General features: G+C 35.9%; 2 protein-coding genes and 3 non-coding genes across 5 annotated transcripts; 1 reads left to right on the forward strand and 4 right to left on the reverse strand.

The window, feature by feature from the left end:
• The first annotated feature begins 205 nt into the window (after window positions 1-205).
• On the forward strand, window positions 206-18,422 carry LOC140059888 (translation initiation factor IF-2, mitochondrial-like). Its single transcript, XM_072105864.1, has 14 exons — window positions 206-279; window positions 970-1,352; window positions 1,597-1,656; window positions 1,902-2,013; window positions 2,407-2,567; window positions 2,964-3,140; window positions 6,231-6,280; window positions 7,389-7,478; window positions 7,769-7,893; window positions 7,975-8,179; window positions 8,368-8,608; window positions 8,923-9,225; window positions 9,750-9,890; window positions 17,913-18,422. The coding sequence occupies exons 2-14, from the start codon at window positions 992-994 to the stop codon at window positions 18,080-18,082; spliced, it is 2,196 nt and encodes a 731-aa protein (XP_071961965.1). The 5' UTR covers window positions 206-279; window positions 970-991; the 3' UTR covers window positions 18,083-18,422.
• A 439-nt stretch (window positions 18,423-18,861) lies between these two features.
• LOC140059889 (ubiquitin-ribosomal protein eS31 fusion protein) lies at window positions 18,862-21,100 on the reverse strand. Its single transcript, XM_072105865.1, has 5 exons — window positions 21,067-21,100; window positions 20,888-20,955; window positions 20,464-20,518; window positions 19,994-20,211; window positions 18,862-19,087 (listed from the first exon to the last, which is right to left on the reverse strand). The coding sequence occupies exons 2-5, from the start codon at window positions 20,933-20,935 to the stop codon at window positions 18,938-18,940; spliced, it is 471 nt and encodes a 156-aa protein (XP_071961966.1). The 5' UTR covers window positions 20,936-20,955; window positions 21,067-21,100; the 3' UTR covers window positions 18,862-18,937.
• On the reverse strand, window positions 19,340-19,405 carry LOC140061383 (small nucleolar RNA SNORD58). Its single transcript, XR_011847432.1, has one exon. It is a non-coding gene; the product is annotated as a small nucleolar RNA SNORD58 (small nucleolar RNA).
• LOC140061384 (small nucleolar RNA SNORD58) lies at window positions 20,295-20,363 on the reverse strand. Its single transcript, XR_011847433.1, has one exon. It is a non-coding gene; the product is annotated as a small nucleolar RNA SNORD58 (small nucleolar RNA).
• LOC140061385 (small nucleolar RNA SNORD58) lies at window positions 20,646-20,713 on the reverse strand. The gene has a single exon (XR_011847434.1). It is a non-coding gene; the product is annotated as a small nucleolar RNA SNORD58 (small nucleolar RNA).
• Window positions 21,101-21,190: the final 90 nt, after the last annotated feature.

A 21,190-nucleotide genomic window follows, 5' to 3' on the forward strand; every position in this document is an offset into this window, starting at 1 on the left:
TCAAACATGCCTGTATGAAAGTAATCATTCATAATAATAATAATTAATTGTATATGATTAAAAAAAAAACAAGATCTGAATTTACGGTTGTTGTTCTTTAGTGATATTCATGGTAAAATTTATTTCTGAAGCAGCAGTTGACGCTTTATAACGGTTAGGTGACGCTTGCAGGTGATGTAGTGAATATGAGCGCGAACGGAGAGTCGGTCGTCGAGCCTGGGAGAGCCTGGTGATGAGGAGCATGGCAACACCTTTCGAGCATTAGCTTAACTAATGAAGGTTTGTTTGTTTGTCTGTATTGTAGAATAACATTTTGCCATAAAAAATATTTTTAGGTCTGGCCTAGAGCAGTAGAGGGCTAATAATATAGGCTAGCTAGGCCTACCTAGTAGGCCTACTAGCTAGGCCTACGCCTACGTACTAGGATAGTACTACTTAACTACTACTACTAGCCTAGGCCTAGGCCTAGTACTACTAGGGCCAGGCCAGGTAGGTCTACTAGCTAGGCCGGGCCTAGCCTAGGCCTACTAAGTACTAGCCTAAATAGAGTAGAGCCTAGGCTAGGCCTATATAGCCTATCTATATGCCTACTAGACTAGAGGCTAGTTAGTAGTAGGCCTACCCACCCTACTAGCTAGAAAGAAGGCCTGGCCCTAGCCAGAAGTCTAGTAGTAGTAGTAATAGGCCTAGCTAGTCTAGCTATCCTAATTAGGCATATATATTGGGCCTAGAATTATAGGCTAGAATTAAATTTGTTTTGACCAAAATAAAACGCAAACGCTACTGGTATAAATCCTCTCAAAAATTCTCGGTACCTGGGGGGCTGGACATGACTTTGAAAAATTATGTTTATACTTTACAATTTTTAGGTGGGATACTACTACAGTAAGCCACCACAATCACGTACATGTTTATCAAATTGCCAACTTTGCTACAAATTTATATTTATCTTTTTATTTTCAATTACAGAAAGCCATAACAATTGACCAAGATGTCATCATGTAAGCTGTCTTCCTATCTGTATAAACAAAGTATCCACTGTAGATTATATAGCAGCTCATTATCAGCTGCTAAACATACCAGAACATGGACACAAGGATGTTTAGTACACTCAAAATATACCCACAGACAGATGAGTGTACTCTGTCAAAATTGTCAAAAGAAATATGCATTTTCAGATATTTCTTTAAATTTGATGAGAAGGAGTTGCAAAACGTTAGCATCTACAAGCAAAAAGAAGAAGAAAAAGTTGGATCCAAGTAAATTTGGCGAAGGAAAAGGGAAGAAAATTGTAGAAGTTGAGAAGGCAATGACAGTTTCCAGTCTTGCAGATGCAATGGGAGTTAAAAGAGGTATGTTTTTGGTAAATGGTACAATCTAGTGCTAAGGTGTTATGTTGTTATTATGGAATTGAGTGTAAAGCTCTGTGTACACTAATGTGATGTTCCTATATATGGACATGGTGATGTCATATCACTACCATATTTGGGCATATCACACTTTTGTTGTCAAACTAGTTTTATAGTGTAGACAGTTTTAGAGAAAGGATTCTTGATATATGATAAATATTAAAATTGTAATTTTATTTGTTTTCAGATCATATTTATGATGCAATGGAGGTAACATCAAATCTAAATAGATTCAAGCCTGATACCAGTAAGGTTCTTATATAATTTATATTAAAAATATAGACAACATTGATTGAACTAAAAGAAAAACAAAAGCTTATTTCATTTGAAATAATCATAGCCTATTTAAGGTATATCAATACTTTTGTTATTATAATTTAATTTAATATAAAAAATTTAATTTAATATAAAAAATTGATATTTTGAAATATATATATATAATAAAACAGAGTAAACCTTATCAAATAGAAATGTTACATTTTCCTCTTACAGTTTTGGATTTTGATGTTATTAGAGATATTATTAAGAAATCTAACATGGTGTACACATTTAAACGTGAAGAAACATCACAAGTTGAAAAGAAAAATCTTGATGCTGTGCGACGGTATGATTTTAACTTTTCTTGAAATCTACTTTCAAGACTACATGTTATTTTGTTCATTAAACTTTTTAACCTTCATCTTAATGTTAAAAATAAAATTCCTGATGTCATTTGCCCAATGATCAAGTCTTTTTACTTTTTTTGACGAATCAGAAATTGTATTGCCGATAGTCACTTCTGTCATGGGCCCTAAAGCCTTCAAGCATAAGCAGCTTCAATGCAATAGCCCAGGGGTGGAGGGCCCCTTACGAGTGCTAAACCAGGGGCTTGCTAGTGATCCTCATTATTCCACCCTGTGACCAGCTCATCAAGTCCATCCAGAATATACAATTGATCTCTAATTACCCTTTATTAAACTACAGTACTAAATATATTGATTTTCCTAACTGTTTGTAGACCACCATGTGATCCTGCTGTGCTTAAACCAAGACCACCAGTAGTTACCATTATGGGTCATGTAGACCATGGTAAAACCACCTTGCTAGATTATTTGAGAAAGACCTCCGTAGCGGCAGGTGAAGCTGGTGGTATCACCCAACACATTGGTGCATTTTCTGGTAGGCTTGTTTTCTTTAAAAAAACTTATACTTTTTTGACACTGTGTACACAGTTTTCTAAACAAAATATGGTTTTATGACAATGTTCTAATAAAGAAACAAAACATAGTATCAGTTATAGCCTCACAATTGTATTTTATTTGCCATAATTTATGATTTTTTCTAAATTTAGTGTTTTTCCATAATTCTTTTTTCAATTCAATTTATTTTGGATTTCACTCACATATGAACAGTATAATGAAAAATAATAATGGAACAAGAAGTGGAAAAAAAGGTTCATCCGTGACTCCAACAGCAAACTTAACCTTTGTATTTGTCACTTTATTCCATATAATGTGCGGTTCCAGAGCCTTTTAGAGTACCATGATTAAAGCGTAATTTTTCTTGTTCCATTAGTATCCTTGAAAGACAACCAGAAGATTACATTTCTGGATACGCCAGGTCACGCCGCATTCTCAGCGATGAGGTCACGAGGAGCACATGTGACTGACATCGTCATCCTTGTCGTCGCTGCTGATGATGGTGTTATGGAACAAACAAGGGAGTCTATAAAGTTTGCTGAACAAGCTGGAGGTAATTATTAATCTAAAAAAAATGAAAGTATTATTAATTAAGTACATTAATTATCTATAACTAATTGAAATTAATCATTAAGTTTTGTTTAGACATTAGACACAGCTTTCAGAGTTGTGACAGATTTTCTATGAGAATGGTTTATGTCACTTTGATGCCTACATTATATCACTTTGATGCCTACATAATGTCACTTTGATGCCTACATTATGTCACTTTAATGCCTACATTATGTCACTTTGATGCCTACATTATGTCACTTTGATGCCTACATTATGTCACTTTGATGACTACATTATGTCACTTTGATGCCTACATTATGTCACTTTGATTCCTACATTATGTCACATTGATGCCTACACTATGTCACTTTGATACCTACATTATGTCACATTGATGCCTACACTATGTCACTTTGATGCCTACATTATGTCACTTTGATGCCTACATTATGTCACTTTGATGCCTACATAATGTCACTTTAATGCCTACATTATGTCACTTTGATGCCTACATTATGTCACTTTGATGCCTACATTATGTCACTTTGATGCCTACATTATGTCACTTTGATGCCTACATTATGTCACTTTGATGCCTACATTATGTCACTTTGATGCCTACATTATGTCACTTTGATGACTACATTATGTCACTTTGATGCCTACATTATGTCACTTTGATGCCTACATTATGTCACATTGATGCCTACACTATGTCACTTTGATACCTACATTATGTCACATTGATGCCTACACTATGTCACTTTGATGCCTACATTATGTCACTTTGATGCCTACATTATGTCACTTTGATGCCTACATAATGTCACTTTAATGCCTACATTATGTCACTTTGATGCCTACATTATGTCACTTTGATGCCTACATTATGTCACTTTGATGCCTACATTATGTCACTTTGATGCCTACATTATGTCACTTTGATGCCTACATTATGTCACTTTGATGCCTACATTATGTCACTTTGATGCCTACATTATGTCACTTTGATGCCTACGTTATGTCACTTTGATGACTACGTTATGTCACTTTGATGTCTACATTATGTCACTTTGATGTCTACATTATGTCACTTTGATGCCTACATTATGTCACTTTGATGCCTACATTATGTCACTTTGATGCCTACATTATGTCACATTGATGCCTACACTATGTCACTTTGATGCCTACATTATGTCACTTTGATGCCTACATTATGTCACTTTGATGCCTACATTATGTCACTTTAATGCCTACATTATGTCACTTTGATGCCTATATTATGTCACTTTGATGCCTACATTATGTCACTTTGATGCCTACATTATGTCACTTTGATGCCTACATTATGTCACTTTGATGCCTACATTATGTCACTTTGATGCCTACGTTATGTCACTTTGATGCCTACGTTATGTCACTTTGATGCCTACCTTATGTCACTTTGATGCCTACCTTATGTCACTTTGATGCCTACGTTATGTCACTTTGATGCCTACGTTATGTCACTTTGATGCCTACGTTATGTCACTTTGATGACTACGTTATGTCACTTTAATGCCTACATTATGTCACTTTGATGCCTACATTATGTCACTTTGATGCCTACATTATGTCACTTTGATGCCTACATTATGTCACTTTGATGCCTACATTATGTCACTTTGATGCCTACGTTATGTCACTTTGATGCCTACGTTATGTCACTTTGATGCCTACGTTATGTCACTTTGATGCCTACGTTATGTCACTTTGATGTCTACGTTATATCACTTTGATGTCTACATTATGTCACTTTGATGCCTACATTATGTCACTTTGATGCCTACATTATGTCACTTTGATGCCTACATTATGTCACTTTGATGCCTACATTATGTCACTTTGATGCCTACGTTATGTCACTTTGATGTCTACGTTATGTCACTTTGATGTCTACGTTATGTCACTTTGATGCCTACATTATGTCACTTTGATGCCTACATTATGTCACTTTGATGCCTACATTATGTCACTTTGATGCCTACATTATGTCACTTTGATGCCTACATTATGTCACTTTGATGCCTACGTTATGTCACTTTGATGCCTACGTTATGTCACTTTGATGCCTACGTTATGTCACTTTGATGCCTACATTATGTCACTTTGATGCCTACATTATGTCACTTTGATGCCTACATTATGTCACTTTGATGCCTACATTATGTCACTTTGATGCCTACGTTATGTCACTTTGATGCCTACGTTATGTCACTTTGATGCCTACGTTATGTCACTTTGATGCCTACGTAATGTCACTTTGATGCCTACGTTATGTCACTTTGATGCCTACGTTATGTCACTTTGATGCCTACGTTATGTCACTTTGATGCCTACGTTATGTCACTTTGATGCCTACATTATGTCACTTTGATGCCTACATTATGTCACTTTGATGCCTACATTATGTCACTTTGATGCCTACGTTATGTCACTTTGATGCCTACGTTATGTCACATTGATGCCTACGTTATGTCACATTGATGCCTACGTTATGTCACTTTGATGCCTACGTTATGTCACTTTGATGCCTACGTTATGTCACTTTGATGCCTACGTTATGTCACTTTGATGCCTACGTTATGTCACTTTGATGCCTACGTTATGTCACTTTGATGCCTACGTTATGTCACTTTGATGCCTACGTTATGTCACTTTGATGGCTACATTATGTCACTTTGATGCCTACGTTATGTCACTTTGATGCCTACGTTATGTCACATTGATGCCTACGTTATGTCACTTTGATGCCTACGTTATGTCACTTTGATGCCTACGTTATGTCACTTTGATGCCTACGTTATGTCACTTTGATGCCTACGTTATGTCACTTTGATGCCTACGTTATGTCACTTTGATGCCTACGTTATGTCACTTTGATGGCTACATTATGTCACTTTGATGGCTACATTATGTCACTTTGATGCCTACATTATGTCACTTTGATGCCTACGTTATGTCACTTTAGCTTAAATACTGTAGTTGACTTAATTTTGGGAGCGGTTTACTTTTTAACTTGTTTTTATATTTTATGTTTTATTAGTTCCGTTGATTGTGGCAATTAACAAATGTGACAAGCCTGTCGCTGACCCAGTAAGTACACGTTAATTTCCTTCAATCAATAAAGATGTTGGTCTGCATGTACAGTACTGACTGGGTATAACCCATTGCCTTATACTTTTGATAATTTTTCTTGCAAAATTAGCTTATACCTGCGCCAGTACAATAATAATAAGTAACCATTCAAATCCTGTCTACACTGTCAAACTTTAAAAAATGTGATGTGCCCATATATGGACATGATGTCATATCACTACCATATTTGGGCATATCACTACCATTTGAGCTTATTACTACCATATTTGGGCTTATTACTTTTTGTCAAACTAGTTTGATTGTGTAGACAGAGCATTAGAGAAAGTTTAGAAGCTTGAATATGCTAAAAATGAATTTGAATTTTATGAAATATAAACAAGAAATAGAGAATGTCTAATACTTTTCAATGAGAAAGTTCCCTTTGGCCCACTTTGAGAGGTAAAAACAATTATTCTGTTAACGATGAATTAATGTAAACATAGGTACAGACTTTATTAACAGAAAGTGAAACACTTTTTACAGTATTATTGATGTATTGATTGATTGTATATAATAAATTGATAATTTCATCTTTCTTGGAGTCATTCCAAAATCTGGACTGAATAAACATTTTAATGATAATTATGATCTGCTTGATTTTTATGTATTAGTCTACTCTGTAGCATTGTTATATACTGAAATGGGGGTCACGACTTAAAGTTCAATGAATTTACTGTGACCTCCTTCCACCCCACTGTATACATATGTTAAAACTGTTATTTGAGTGGAAAAGATATCATCAGAAATACTATTCAAGTTGCTTGTTTACTTAATAAAAATACCAGAGCTTCTCCTTTCACTTTTATTGTAATTCTTAAGACAAAAAAGGTTTGTTCAGTTCTGTGAGTCATATGTATGATATAAAGTATATTCAAATACATAAGCATATAAAACTCCAAAATAAACTCCAAAATAAACTCCAAAATAAACCCCCAAAAATTAAAAAAATTTAGCTGATGGACAAACCAATTCCCACCAATGTTAAAATTATCTTCCTATTATTAAAGGTACTTAAAATATAAAGTCTTTAAAAATAATTTAACTTTTACACACTTTATTTTTATAGGAGCAAGCAAAACGTGAGCTTCTTGGTCATGGAATCCAATTGGAAGACTTTGGAGGAGAAGTTCAAGCTGTTAAGATATCTGCACTTAAGGTTCTTTATTTTATTTAATGATGACGCATAACAAAATATACTATTACTAAAAAAGAAAGAATAATATTTACGTTTTAAGGCCACAAATTACTCTCCTATTTGTTTCAATTATTTATATTACTGATTAAGTAAAAGTTGTTTAAATCATTGACGAAATAATCTTATTTATTTCCTCCACAATTCAATTAATATTATTATGTCATGCCTCAACAATTACTTATGATGTGTCCAAAAATACAAAAAGTCCAAAAGTGTTTTTCTATCAAATATTTTTTTCTTTCAAATTAAAGGGAACAAATATTGATATATTAGGAGAATCAATCATAGCCCAGGCAGAGGTGATGGAATTAAAGGCAGATGTCACTGGTTTAGTTCAAGCAAATGTGATTGAATCCAAAGTTGATAGAGGCAAAGGGTAAGTAAAGCTAGTACATAGTTTAAGATTCCAGTTGATTTGTTATGTTTAACTATTAAAAACATTGTTTTCATATTGCAGCCCTGTTGCAACTATTATTGTTGAAAGAGGAACACTAAAAAAGGGTTGCATACTGGTTGCGGGGAAATCTATGTGCAGGGTCCGCAACCTCTATAATGAACACAATCAACAGATTGGTGAAGCACCCCCTAGCACGCCAGTAGAAGTTGCAGGTTGGAAGGAAATTCCAGCAGCTGGGGAGCTTATACTGGAGGTTGAATCTGAGGTAAATATGTGTGAATTTATAACAGGTTGGTGAGATGATTAAAAACAACCTCAGTTGACTTCATAAGTAATCGTTCTATTTTGAGAAGTTTTACTTTCGATTGTTTGTTTATTTGAACTTTATGTCTTTATCAATTCACAAACAAACATTCTGGCGGAGGTAATGATTGATTTATTATTGGTTTACAGAAACGAGCACGAGAGGTTATTGATTGGAGAACACAAAATGAAAAGGAAGAACGGTTAAAACAAGATGCTGTTGTCATTGAGAAAAAAGCGCAAGAGCAACATAAGGCGCATACAGAGAAGAGGAAAGTAAACAGCCTGTTGACGTGGAAAGAGATTCGTATGCGAAAAGCAGCTGAACAAATGAAACTTGGTAAAGAAAACGTAAAGAGCGATCATCCTGAATTAAACATTGTTTTAAAAGGTGAAAAAATAAGACCAGGTTTCTTTTAATTTTAGGAGTTTACGGAACATAACGAAAAATGAATTAAATTATATCTATGATTTTATAAAAAGAGGGCAAAATAAATTAGATTGACTTTTATGTGCGTGCACTATGTTCTGTATAAACAGCTCAACAAGAAATGAAATGTGTCTGCTATAAAATCAATATGAACAGCAAAACAATCCAACAAAATACAAATGAATGCTGTTTGACCACTGTGATCTTTCCTCCTTTATCAAAACTATACAACTTGAATTTTCATATTGCAGTGTTATTGTAATTTTTTGTTTTAGGCGATGTTGATGGATCGGTGGAAGCCATATTGGATGCCATGGCAACCTATGATTCAGATCAATGCACATTGGACGTACTACACTGCGGTGTCGGTGTAGTGTCTGATAAAGATGTGGAAATTGCTAGCACGTTTGATGGCATTGTTGTTGCCTTCAATGTGGTTGTCAGCAGCAGTGCAGAAACATTAGCAAACAAACTTGGTGTAACAATTCAAAAACATTCTATTATTTATAAATTAATTGATGATTTAAAGGAAGAATTAAATGAAAGATTGCCTCCAGTTGAAGAAGTATCGGTGCTAGGTAAGTGTATAATTGCCGTTTAGGTTTTGTGTAATATACTTACTAACTAACAGGGAGCCTACAACTGAAACCCCATGGACACTTTACACACATCTGATTCTGTATATGTGCCTTTTATACCTTTGTACCTAGTATCACACACAAGGGTGTATCTAGTATTCCCCCATGAAGGCCACTGCTTGCTGTCACATAAATAAAGTAGCACTAGGTAGGTGTCCACTTACAGACAAGCGAGACATTTCTACACAAGCAGTGATCACTATGTAAGCCAAAAGAGTATTTCTAGTAAACCTGTCTTAAATAGGTTCAGTGTTAGTTTTAGGTAAACTTCAGAACCCAATCTTTATAAAGCAAAGTTAGCAATAATTGTGCGCATGAAACCAATTTACACAAGGAAATAACTACGCCTGCTTGGGCCCTTTGATGCAACCTTCAGGTGCACAGTGATGGATTTTGTATAGCTGTAAGTTTTCATGCCACCATCAAAATTTATAATAAATGCACATTCTGTCTTTTGTTACTAGGTGAAGCCACAGTGTTGCAACCATTCACAATATCGGTAGGCAAACGTAAGGTACATGTAGCGGGCTGTAGGGTTAATAAAGGCAGTCTAAAAATTGGACAGCAATTCAAAGTTGTCCGAAATCAAGATACAGTTTATGAAGGTACAGTATAGTGCAATATAGAATTAACTACCAAAATATAAATGTTCTCCCACACCACATGTGACACTGTATTAGCACATTTGCCTATGATACTGGTTAGATAATGCCATAATATATAAAGTACAAGGAATTGTTTGGTATATGGCTCTGTGGTCCAACAGTACTATTCCTGTCCTGTCACCAAAAGTCACAAGTTAGATAATGCCATAATATATAAAGTACAAGGAATTGTTTGGTATATGGCTCTGTGGTCCAACAGTACTATTCCTGTCCTCTCACCAAAAGTCACAAGTTAGATAATGCCATAATATATCAAGTACAAGGAATTGTGTGGTATATGGCTCTGTGGTCCAACAGTACTATTCCTGTCCTGTCACCAAAAGTCACAAGTTAGATAATGCCATAATATATCAAGTACAAGGAATTGGGAGGTATATGGCTCTGTGGTCCAACAGTACTATTCCTGTCCTGTCACCAAAAGTCACAAGTTAGATAATGCCATAATATATAAAGTACAAGGAATTGTGTGGTATATGGCTCTGTGGTCCAACAGTACTATTCCTGTCCTGTCACCAAAAGTCACAAGTTAGATAATGCCATAATATATCAAGTACAAGGAATTGGGAGGTATATGGCTCTGTGGTCCAACAGTACTATTCCTGTCCTGTCACCAAAAGTCACAAGTTAGATAATGCCATAATATATCAAGTACAAGGAATTGGGAGGTATATGGCTCTGTGGTCCAACAGTACTATTCCTGTCCTGTCACCAAAAGTCACAAGTTAGATAATGCCATAATATATAAAGTACAAGGAATTGGGAGGTATATGGCTCTGTAGTCTAACAGTACTATTCCTGTCCTTTCACCAAAAGTCACAAGTTAGATAATGCCATAATATATCAAGTACAAGGAATTGGGAGGTATATGGCTCTGTGGTCCAACAGTACTATTCCTGTCCTGTCACCAAAAGTCACAAGTTAGATAATGCCATAATATATAAAGTACAAGGAATTGTTTGGTATATGGCTCTGTGGTCCAACAGTACTATTCCTGTCCTGTCACCAAAAGTCACAAGTTAGATAATGCCATAATATATCAAGTACAAGGAATTGTGTGGTATATGGCTCTGTGGTCCAACAGTACTATTCCTGTCCTGTCACCAAAAGTCACAAGTTAGATAATGCCATAATATATAAAGTACAAGGAATTGTGTGGTATATGGCTCTGTGGTCCAACAGTACTATTCCTGTCCTGTCACCAAAAGTCACAAGTTAGATAATGCCATAATATATCAAGTACAAGGAATTGGGAGGTATATGGCTCTGTAGTCCAACAGTACTATTCCTGTCCTGTCACCAAAAGTCACAAGTTAGATAATGCCATAATATATCAAGTACAAGGAATTGGGAGGTATATGGCTCTGTGGTCCAACAGTACTATTCCTGTCCTGTCACCAAAAGTCACAAGTTAGATAATGCCATAATATATCAAGTACAAGGAATTGTGTGGTATATGGCTCTGTGGTCCAACAGTACTATTCCTGTCCTGTCACCAAAAGTCACAAGTTAGATAATGCCATAATATATAAAGTACAAGGAATTGGGAGGTATATGGCTCTGTGGTCCAACAGTACTATTCCTGTCCTGTCACCAAAAGTCACAAGTTAGATAATGCCATAATATATAAAGTACAAGGAATTGTGTGGTATATGGCTCTGTGGTCCAACAGTACTATTCCTGTCCTGTCACCAAAAGTCACAAGTTAGATAATGCCATAATATATCAAGTACAAGGAATTGGGAGGTATATGGCTCTGTGGTCCAACAGTACTATTCCTGTCCTGTCACCAAAAGTCACAAGTTAGATAATGCCATAATATATCAAGTACAAGGAATTGTGTGGTATATGGCTCTGTGGTCCAACAGTACTATTCCTGTCCTGTCACCAAAAGTCACAAGTTAGATAATGCCATAATATATAAAGTACAAGGAATTGGGAGGTATATGGCTCTGTGGTCTAACAGTACTATTCCTGTCCTGTCACCAAAAGTCACAAGTTAGATAATGCCATAATATATCAAGTACAAGGAATTGGGAGGTATATGGCTCTGTGGTCTAACAGTACTATTCCTGTCCTGTCACCAAAAGTCACAAGTTAGATAATGCCATAATATATCAAGTACAAGGAATTGTGTGGTATATGGCTCTGTGGTCCAACAGTACTATTCCTGTCCTGTCACCAAAAGTCACAAGTTAGATAATGCCATAATATATAAAGTACAAGGAATTGTTTGGTATATGGCTCTGTGGTCCAACAGTACTATTCCTGTCCTGTCACCAAAAGTCACAAGTTAGATAATGCCATAATATATCAAGTACAAGGAATTGTGTGGTATATGGCTCTGTGGTCCAACAGTACTATTCCTGTCCTGTCACCAAAAGTCACAAGTTAGATAATGCCATAATATATAAAGTACAAGGAATTGTGTGGTATATGGCTCTGTGGTCCAACAGTACTATTCCTGTCCTGTCACCAAAAGTCACAAGTTAGATAATGCCATAATATATCAAGTACAAGGAATTGTGTGGTATATGGCTCTGTGGTCCAACAGTACTATTCCTGTCCTGTCACCAAAAGTCACAAGTTAGATAATGCCATAATATATCAAGTACAAGGAATTGGGAGGTATATGGCTCTGTGGTCTAACAGTACTATTCCTGTCCTGTCACCAAAAGTCACAAGTTAGATAATGCCATAATATATAAAGTACAAGGAATTGTGTGGTATATGGCTCTGTGGTCCAACAGTACTATTCCTGTCCTGTCACCAAAAGTCACAAGTTAGATAATGCCATAATATATAAAGTACAAGGAATTGGGAGGTATATGGCTCTGTGGTCCAACAGTACTATTCCTGTCCTGTCACCAAAAGTCACAAGTTAGATAATGCCATAATATATAAAGTACAAGGAATTGGGAGGTATATGGCTCTGTGGTCCAACAGTACTATTCCTGTCCTTTCACCAAAAGTCACAAGTTAGATAATGCCATAATATATCAAGTACAAGGAATTGGGAGGTATATGGCTCTGTGGTCTAACAGTACTATTCCTGTCCTGTCACCAAAAGTCACAAGTTAGATAATGCCATAATATATAAAGTACAAGGAATTGGGAGGTATATGGCTCTGTAGTCCAACAGTACTATTCCTGTCCTGTCACCAAAAGTCACAAGTTAGATAATGCCATAATATATCAAGTACAAGGAATTGGGAGGTATATGGCTCTGTGGTCCAACAGTACTATTCCTGTCCTGTCACCAAAAGTCACAAGTTAGATAATGCCATAATATATAAAGTACAAGGAATTGTTTGGTATATGGCTCTGTGGTCCAACAGTACTATTCCTGTCCTGTCACCAAAAGTCACAAGTTAGATAATGCCATAATATATCAAGTACAAGGAATTGTGTGGTATATGGCTCTGTGGTCCAACAGTACTATTCCTGTCCTGTCACCAAAAGTCACAAGTTAGATAATGCCATAATATATCAAGTACAAGGAATTGTGTGGTATATGGCTCTGTGGTCCAACAGTACTATTCCTGTCCTGTCACCAAAAGTCACAAGTTAGATAATGCCATAATATATAAAGTACAAGGAATTGGGAGGTATATGGCTCTGTGGTCTAACAGTACTATTCCTGTCCTGTCACCAAAAGTCACAAGTTAGATAATGCCATAATATATCAAGTACAAGGAATTGGGAGGTATATGGCTCTGTGGTCTAACAGTACTATTCCTGTCCTGTCACCAAAAGTCACAAGTTAGATAATGCCATAATATATCAAGTACAAGGAATTGTGTGGTATATGGCTCTGTGGTCCAACAGTACTATTCCTGTCCTGTCACCAAAAGTCACAAGTTAGATAATGCCATAATATATAAAGTACAAGGAATTGTTTGGTATATGGCTCTGTGGTCCAACAGTACTATTCCTGTCCTGTCACCAAAAGTCACAAGTTAGATAATGCCATAATATATCAAGTACAAGGAATTGTGTGGTATATGGCTCTGTGGTCCAACAGTACTATTCCTGTCCTGTCACCAAAAGTCACAAGTTAGATAATGCCATAATATATAAAGTACAAGGAATTGGGAGGTATATGGCTCTGTGGTCCAACAGTACTATTCCTGTCCTGTCACCAAAAGTCACAAGTTAGATAATGCCATAATATATAAAGTACAAGGAATTGTGTGGTATATGGCTCTGTGGTCCAACAGTACTATTCCTGTCCTGTCACCAAAAGTCACAAGTTAGATAATGCCATAATATATAAAGTACAAGGAATTGTGTGGTATATGGCTCTGTGGTCCAACAGTACTATTCCTGTCCTGTCACCAAAAGTCACAAGTTTGATAATGCCATAATATATAAAGTACAAGGAATTGGGAGGTATATGGCTCTGTGGTCTAACAGTACTATTCCTGTCCTGTCACCAAAAGTCACAAGTTAGATAATGCCATAATATATCAAGTACAAGGAATTGTGTGGTATATGGCTCTGTGGTCCAACAGTACTATTCCTGTCCTGTCACCAAAAGTCACAAGTTAGATAATGCCATAATATATAAAGTACAAGGAATTGGGAGGTATATGGCTCTGTGGTCCAACAGTACTATTCCTGTCCTGTCACCAAAAGTCACAAGTTAGATAATGCCATAATATATAAAGTACAAGGAATTGTGTGGTATATGGCTCTGTGGTCCAACAGTACTATTCCTGTCCTGTCACCAAAAGTCACAAGTTAGATAATGCCATAATATATCAAGTACAAGGAATTGGGAGGTATATGGCTCTGTGGTCCAACAGTACTATTCCTGTCCTTTCACCAAAAGTCACAAGTTAGATAATGCCATAATATATCAAGTACAAGGAATTGGGAGGTATATGGCTCTGTGGTCCAACAGTACTATTCCTGTCCTGTCACCAAAAGTCACAAGTTAGATAATGCCATAATATATAAAGTACAAGGAATTGGGAGGTATATGGCTCTGTGGTCCAACAGTACTATTCCTGTCCTGTCACCAAAAGTCACAAGTTAGATAATGCCATAATATATAAAGTACAAGGAATTGGGAGGTATATGGCTCTGTGGTCCAACAGTACTATTCCTGTCCTGTCACCAAAAGTCACAAGTTAGATAATGCCATAATATATAAAGTACAAGGAATTGTGTGGTATATGGCTCTGTGGTCCAACAGTACTATTCCTGTCCTGTCACCAAAAGTCACAAGTTAGATAATGCCATAATATATAAAGTACAAGGAATTGGGAGGTATATGGCTCTGTGGTCTAACAGTACTATTCCTGTCCTGTCACCAAAAGTCACAAGTTAGATAATGCCATAATATATAAAGTACAAGGAATTGGGAGGTATATGGCTCTGTAGTCCAACAGTACTATTCCTGTCCTGTCACCAAAAGTCACAAGTTAGATAATGCCATAATATATCAAGTACAAGGAATTGGGAGGTATATGGCTCTGTAGTCCAACAGTACTATTCCTGTCCTTTCACCAAAAGTCACAAGTTAGATAATGCCATAATATATAAAGTACAAGGAATTGTGTGGTATATGGCTCTGTGGTCCAACAGTACTATTCCTGTCCTGTCACCAAAAGTCACAAGTTAGATAATGCCATAATATATCAAGTACAAGGAATTGTGTGGTATATGGCTCTGTGGTCCAACAGTACTATTCCTGTCCTGTCACCAAAAGTCACAAGTTAGATAATGCCATAATATATCAAGTACAAGGAATTGGGAGGTATATGGCTCTGTAGTCCAACAGTACTATTCCTGTCCTGTCACCAAAAGTCACAAGTTAGATAATGCCATAATATATAAAGTACAAGGAATTGGGAGGTATATGGCTCTGTGGTCCAACAGTACTATTCCTGTCCTGTCACCAAAAGTCACAAGTTAGATAATGCCATAATATATAAAGTACAAGGAATTGGGAGGTATATGGCTCTGTGGTCCAACAGTACTATTCCTGTCCTGTCACCAAAAGTCACAAGTTAGATAATGCCATAATATATCAAGTACAAGGAATTGGGAGGTATATGGCTCTGTAGTCCAACAGTACTATTCCTGTCCTGTCACCAAAAGTCACAAGTTAGATAATGCCATAATATATCAAGTACAAGGAATTGGGAGGTATATGGCTCTGTGGTCCAACAGTACTATTCCTGTCCTGTCACCAAAAGTCACAAGTTAGATAATGCCATAATATATCAAGTACAAGGAATTGTGTGGTATATGGCTCTGTGGTCCAACAGTACTATTCCTGTCCTGTCACCAAAAGTCACAAGTTAGATAATGCCATAATATATCAAGTACAAGGAATTGGGAGGTATATGGCTCTGTGGTCCAACAGTACTATTCCTGTCCTGTCACCAAAAGTCACAAGTTAGATAATGCCATAATATATCAAGTACAAGGAATTGGGAGGTATATGGCTCTGTGGTCCAACAGTACTATTCCTGTCCTGTCACCAAAAGTCACAAGTTAGATAATGCCATAATATATCAAGTACAAGGAATTGTGTGGTATATGGCTCTGTGGTCCAACAGTACTATTCCTGTCCTGTCACCAAAAGTCACAAGTTAGATAATGCCATAATATATCAAGTACAAGGAATTGGGAGGTATATGGCTCTGTGGTCCAACAGTACTATTCCTGTCCTGTCACCAAAAGTCACAAGTTAGATAATGCCATAATATATCAAGTACAAGGAATTGTGTGGTATATGGCTCTGTAGTCCAACAGTACTATTCCTGTCCTGTCACCAAAAGTCACAAGTTAGATAATGCCATAATACAGTATATAAAGTACAAGGAATTGGGAGGTATATGGCTCTGTGGTCCAACAGTACTATTCCTGTCCTGTCACCAAAAGTCACAAGTTAGATAATGCCATAATATATCAAGTACAAGGAATTGTGTGGTATATGGCTCTGTGATCTAACAGTACAATTCCTCTCCTGTCACCAAAAGTCACAAGTTAGATAATGCCATAATATATAAAGTACAAGGAATTGGGAGGTATATGGCTCTGTGGTCTAACAGTACTATTCCTGTCCTGTCACCAAAAGTCACAAGTTAGATAATGCCATAATATATAAAGTACAAGGAATTGGGAGGTATATGGCTCTGTGGTCTAACAGTACAATTCCTGTCCTGTCACCAAAAGTCACAAGTTCTAATCATGCCAGAAAAAAAGTTGATATAACAAAATAATGGTACACTTCTATAATATTTATATACTGTATTCATAATATAAAATCATATTTTTAAAAAACTTTGGTTCTGTGGTCTAACATCCTAATGCCTGCCTTGGAATCAAGAGGTCACAAGTTCTAATCCTTCTACAACAATTTATCATCGTACATTTTTTGTCATATTATTATTATTATCAACCAGCTGAGTTTCCACATTCCACCTATATAGTGTCCATACCCAGCTGAGAAATGATTCCATATTTGAAATTATATAGTCAATTCTATATCATACAGTATCTCGATTTTTTAAGTCTAAATCACATTTTAAAAACATGAAGACCATAATTATGTTGATTGAGTAGGATCATTGGAACCATATTATGTTGATTGAGTAGTATCATTGGAACCATATTATGTTGATTGAGTAGGATCATTGGAACCATAGTTTATATCTATTTTTGTATAAGAATACTTTATATTAGCTTGACTATAATATTAACGCCATCACACTCGCACGCCCTCGTGTGTCGTTGTTGCAGTGCGCCACCTTGCGCCCTATCGAGCGACCTCGTGGTCGCCGTTATATGTGTTAGTTGGTTCTAGTAGGCTTAGTGTCGATTGATATTATTTTGGTTTATTAAAAGTCTTCATATCTACGTGAAAGTGATTAGTCTTTATTGCCGTAATACATCTCTCTTGCATTATAACTTTTAGATGTAAACATCCATTGCTTTTATTTTCTTTAGGGCAAGTAACATCACTGAAACACCATAAAGATGACGTCAAGTCTGTGAAAAAGGACATGGAATGCGGACTGTCTTTCAAGGAAAATATAGAGTGTGTTAATGGAGATGTGATTATATGCTATGAAGTATCTCATATACCCCAGAAAATTAACTGGGAATTAGGATTCTGATGAATTAATAAATTTGTTATAAGATGCAAACAGTGGAAAGAGTCTCAGTTTATTACCATGTTTTATCATTACATTCTTGTCATTAATTTACAAACGTTACAAAGGAAATTCCAAGTAAAATTGTTTCAGGAAAGTGAGGCCATATTTATCTAAATGGTTTCTCTGCAAATATTCATTATTTTGTGAGCGCAGCAAGCAACATCAGGCCTGGTTGGCATGGGGAGTCATCGGCCAATATGAGTGCAAAAATGGACATTTTAGTTGACAATGCAGGATTTGGAAAGCTGGTTTAAAAAAGAGGGAGGTTGTGCGAGTTATTTGTCACAGGTCACTAATTCAAAACACATAATGTCACTTATTCAAAACACATTTACAGTATATGCAATGTTGTTTTGTACTATCATTTCTTTCTTATCTCGTGATGTCATCAGTTGTTAACATCAGTAATGTATTAGAGAATTGGATTCTGTATTTGTTTGGCAATAAAATATGGTGACAACAGCAAGGTTGCCTGTGCATCTGATAAAGTGTTCAATTCTATCAACATGGTTTTCTTTGCATTAGACACCTGATTAACCATGCCAGGAATAACTTATGCTAACAGTATCATCATGCTACATGCCAATAGCATCACCCCAAAATTAGTAGGTACATTACATAAATGAGCAAGTATAATTTTTTTTAAATAACTTATTGGTAATAGGACAACAAAAACATTTAGGTTATGTTATGCCGATTCAATTACACACAGTACACTTTTACAAATAATAGACAAAGGCTTTTTTTGTGTAGTCCTTTTTTTTTTAATCGATAATCAATTCAATTTACACATCTTCACAAAGATAAAGGGAGATTTTATTCGTCCTTAGGATTGTTGTACACGTACGTCAGACAACATTTGCCGCAGTATTGCCTGTCAAAATGGGAAGCCATGAAGACGCCGGCACCACATTCTTCGCTCGGACATTCACGTCGAAGACGAGTAATCTTGCCATTTTCATCAACCTGCAAGATGAAATTAGTGAAAGAATGACAACACAAAATTGGTAGATCTATATTTTAGGTTGTTTCTCGAAAACATAAAATTATTTAGGACTATAGCTCTGTCTACACAATCAAACTTTGTGACAAAACAATGTGCCCATATATGGACATAATGATGATACCCAGTATAAATATATATTTCAATGTCATATCAATACCATATTTGGGCACATCACACTGTTTTTTGTCAAACTGCATTTCGTGTATGATGTGGTTGCTCAGAATTCTTGTTTAGTTTCACTTTGTATTCAAAGGTGTCCTAAGAAAACATCATTGCAACTTTAATAATTGATCATATTTAGCAGATAGCTTGATGGACACTGATGTTTATTGTGCTGGGTAGGTGAATGTAGTCCTGGGAGAATCCACCTTTGAAGCCTTCCACCCAGGCTGAACTTTATTTTAAAACCTTTCACCCACCTACATATCATCTAGTTACCTGAAAGTAGTTTTTTTTTTACCTGAAAGTATGTTTAATTTTGTTCTCACCCACACCTGGATTTGTTTACATACATCCCTGGATATAATTTAAGTACAGTAGTGTAGTTTTAATGATTTAATGAAGTAGGGTGGTTGTTCTCCTTGGAACATAGCCTGTAGTACTAACGGCACTTTGAACTTTAAAAGGCTTGTTGAAGTTAAGTTGTAGGCTGTGTGCAACAACTTTATGATAGATGTCCCGAATTAAGCTTAGTTCCCACATGGACGCAACAACGTAGGCTTAAAGCAAATGAGTCGACCAATCACAAGAAACAAATAGACGGATACATCTTGATTGGTCGAATTGTTTTCGCCGCACTTATGTCCTTTTCTTGCGTCCAAGTAGGAACCAATAAATTTGTTAACCCTAGCAGCAACATATCTTACTTTGTAGAATTTCAGTACTGCAAGCTTAACCTTCTTCTTCTTGTGTTTGTTCTTTTTTGGGGTGGTGTAAGTCTTCTTCTTTCGTTTCTTGGCACCACCTCGCAGACGCAACACTAAATGTAAAGTTGATTCCTTCTGGATGTTGTAATCTGAGAGTGTACGTCCATCCTCAAGTTGCTTTCCAGCAAAGATCAACCTCTGCTGATCTGGTGGAATACCTGGAGAATCAAATGAAAAGAGTTTAGCTCTGAAGACTGAAAATCATTTTAACGTTGTTAGATATTTTAGTTTTCTTTAATTTGTTGCTCAGTTAATAAAAAAAGGTAGTTTCATTGTTTTTCAAAGGTGTCCTAAGAAAGCATCATTGCAACATTTTACAAAAGTAGAATTATAAAAAAAAAAAAAAATTTTCTACTCAATGAAATTGATCAGAAAATAAGATTCAAGAAAACTAAACCATTAATTTATACCTTCTTTATCTTGGATTTTGGCTTTTACATTTTCTATAGTATCACTGGGTTCTACCTGAGTAATAAAAGAAAAAGTATTTCAAGATTTATATTATTATAAATATCGCGCACTTCTTTTATAAAACAAAAACCAAACTGAAGACAATTAAAAGATAATTATTATTATTAAAGTGAAGATTGCATTTGCTCAGTAAAATAATAAAATTAGTTTCATCTTTTTCAAAGGTGTCCTAAGAAAACATCATTGCAGGCACTTCACTTTAATTACTACTAGGCATTAATTTGCTAGGCCTACCTATAGCTAGGCAGCACCGGCTGGTTGCTTATTTAGAGAGTCACAACGTAACATACTAACTTGCTGCTAAACTATACATTATCCGCCGCGAGAAAAAAGGCATGGCGGTGGACTCCATTTAACACGTACCTCAAGGGTTATAGTTTTACCAGTCAACGTTTTCACAAAAATCTGCATTTTCGTGGATTGGTTTGCACCTAAAAATAACAAATAGTTTTTAATATATTTATATGATCACAATTTTATTATAATTACATTTATTTTAGCCCAAATTTCAGAGAGAAATTATAGTCAATTTTGTTACTCACCCGTCGGTGGCCGCGGTGTGTGCGAAAAGGCCGAGCCTCGGCATTGAAGTTTATATTTTTCTACAAATTGATTTAAAATTATAGAGATTAAAAAATACTTTTATTGATCAAAAAAGTTAAATAC

The sequence above is a fragment of the Antedon mediterranea genome, chromosome 10 (genome assembly GCF_964355755.1).
Source record: "Antedon mediterranea chromosome 10, ecAntMedi1.1, whole genome shotgun sequence".
In the NCBI taxonomy this organism is placed as follows: domain Eukaryota; kingdom Metazoa; phylum Echinodermata; class Crinoidea; order Comatulida; family Antedonidae; genus Antedon; species Antedon mediterranea.

Bases quoted from the DNA above. Each gene is read 5' to 3' on its own strand.
- LOC140059888 (XM_072105864.1), top strand. From the start codon at position 992: ATGTCATCATGTAAGCTGTCTTCCTATCTGTATAAACAAAGTATCCAC. The intron at 1,353-1,596 runs GTATGTTTTTGG...ATTTGTTTTCAG, and splicing joins TGCAATGGGAGTTAAAAGAG to ATCATATTTATGATGCAATG. The intron at 9,226-9,749 runs GTAAGTGTATAA...TTTTGTTACTAG, and splicing joins TGAAGAAGTATCGGTGCTAG to GTGAAGCCACAGTGTTGCAA.
- LOC140059889 (XM_072105865.1), bottom strand. From the start codon at position 20,935: ATGCAGATTTTTGTGAAAACGTTGACTGGTAAAACTATAACCCTTGAG. The intron at 20,519-20,887 runs GTACGTGTTAAA...TTTATTACTCAG, and splicing joins GTAAAACTATAACCCTTGAG to GTAGAACCCAGTGATACTAT. The intron at 19,088-19,993 runs GTAAGATATGTT...TTCATCTTGCAG, and splicing joins CAGTACTGAAATTCTACAAA to GTTGATGAAAATGGCAAGAT.